The sequence below is a fragment of the Colobus angolensis genome, unplaced genomic scaffold (genome assembly GCF_000951035.1).
Source record: "Colobus angolensis palliatus isolate OR3802 unplaced genomic scaffold, Cang.pa_1.0 Scaffold668, whole genome shotgun sequence".
NCBI lineage: Eukaryota > Metazoa > Chordata > Mammalia > Primates > Cercopithecidae > Colobus > Colobus angolensis.
In genome coordinates, this window is record NW_012120354.1 from 82,927 (window position 1) to 84,543 (window position 1,617).

The following is a 1,617-nucleotide window of genomic DNA, read 5'->3' on the forward strand; positions in this document are numbered from 1 at the left end:
ACACCAAAGCCTTGGACCCTTCCCGGCCTGTGACCTTTGTGACCAACTCCAACTATGTAGCAGAGAAGAGGGTGAGCCTGGGGGTCCCCACCCCATTTTTCCCCACCTTTGCCTGGCCTTGTCCTGATGTCTGCTCATGGAAACAACTGGAAAGAACCATGAGCTGCCAGGGTGGGATTTTTTATTTTGTTTTTTTACTTGAAAAAATAGAGACAGGGTCTTGCCATGTTGCCCAGGCTGATCTCGAACTCCTGGGCTCAAGCAAACCTCCTTCCTCGACCTCCCAAAGGGCTGGGGTTACAGGTGTGGGCCACCGCACCCAGCTGCAGCCAGTCTGTTTTCAAAGATGGTCTTTGGGTTAATGAGAATTCTCTCCCTGCTTACTCGCCAGGCAGTGTGGCTTTCTGAATCCGGGGAGGCTGGGCATAGGGAGATGGGATTTGTTTGCTTAGTTTGGACTCAGCATTTTTTCAGTTTGATTTAATAGACTCATAAAATGTCAAAGGTTTAAGGGGGCTTAGAGTTTGTCTGGCCCATACCTGGCTGATCAGAATCTCTAGGGGAAGTTTTTTTGAAATGGCAGATCTCTGCATTCTGAGATCCTGATTCAGTAAGTCCTGGGTTGGAACCTGAGTTTTCTTTTTCTTTTGTAGAGGCAAGGTCTTACTCTGTTGTCCTAGCTGGAGTGCAGTGGTGCGATCACAGCTCATTGCAGCCTTGAGGACTGTGGGCTCAGGAGAGAGAAGGAAGTCCTGTTTATTGTTGCTTCCAAGGTACTCTGCAATATCTGACACAGCATGTGCTAAATAATACCTATTGAGGGCATGGGTGAGATCTTAGAGCCACGTTTAATCACTCACTTTGTCCTGTGTTTTATTTTTTTTTTTGAGATGCAGTCTTGCTCTGTCACCCAGGATGTAGTCCAGTGGTGTGATCTCAGGGCTTCTCACCAAGGCCGAGATGGACCAGATACTACATGGCCTAGACAAGGTACTTGCCGTGGCCCAAGCCCCACCTGAGACCCCCTCCCTGTGGCCACAGGCTCCCACCAAATCCCTGAGCAAATAGTGCAGTGTTGCCAGTCTGTGGTTTCACGTTGAACTAAGTATATTCTCATGTGCTGTTTAACTGGGTGCCTTGATGACCGCCTCTCTCCATCCTTTAATGACCCCTGTGGCCCATATGGCTCATGGGTAAAGGTGTGCAGGGCCCCAGATGCAGCTTCTCAGGGTGCGCTTTCAGGACTCAGCTTCTGGACAGCAACAGTCAGTCATCACCGATAGGGTGGGACCAGGGCAGGGGCCCTCTTGGCTGCTGATGCCTGCTCACCTGACCCCTGGCATTGCTGCTACCCGCTATAGGTGACTGAGGAGTGGGCCCAGGGCACCTTCAAACTCAACTCCAATGATGAGGACATCCACACAGCCAATGAGCGCCACCTGAAGGTACGACCCATGGAGCCCCACCGCTTTCCTGGCCTCCCCTCTCCACCTTGCCCGGGGCATCATTCTGTTTACTTCGTCATTGGCAGACAGCAGGTGAGACCTCAGGACATGGGCCAGGCGCAGTGGCTCATGCCTGTAATCCTAGCACTTTGGGAGGCTGAGGTGGGAGGAT

The 1,617-nt window shown here is 51.7% G+C and overlaps 1 protein-coding gene across 1 annotated transcript in view; it reads left to right on the top strand.

Annotated features, from left to right (window-relative positions):
* LOC105500454 (zinc finger protein 92-like) overlaps window positions 1–1,617 on the top strand; it is a 39,612-nt gene that overhangs the window by 21,361 nt on the left and 16,634 nt on the right. Inside the window, exons 4-5 of the mRNA XM_011925956.1 lie at window positions 1,200–1,284; window positions 1,362–1,538. Coding sequence (XP_011781346.1) covers window positions 1,200–1,284; window positions 1,362–1,538 — 262 coding nt within the window. The remainder of the gene's footprint in view (window positions 1–1,199; window positions 1,285–1,361; window positions 1,539–1,617) is intronic.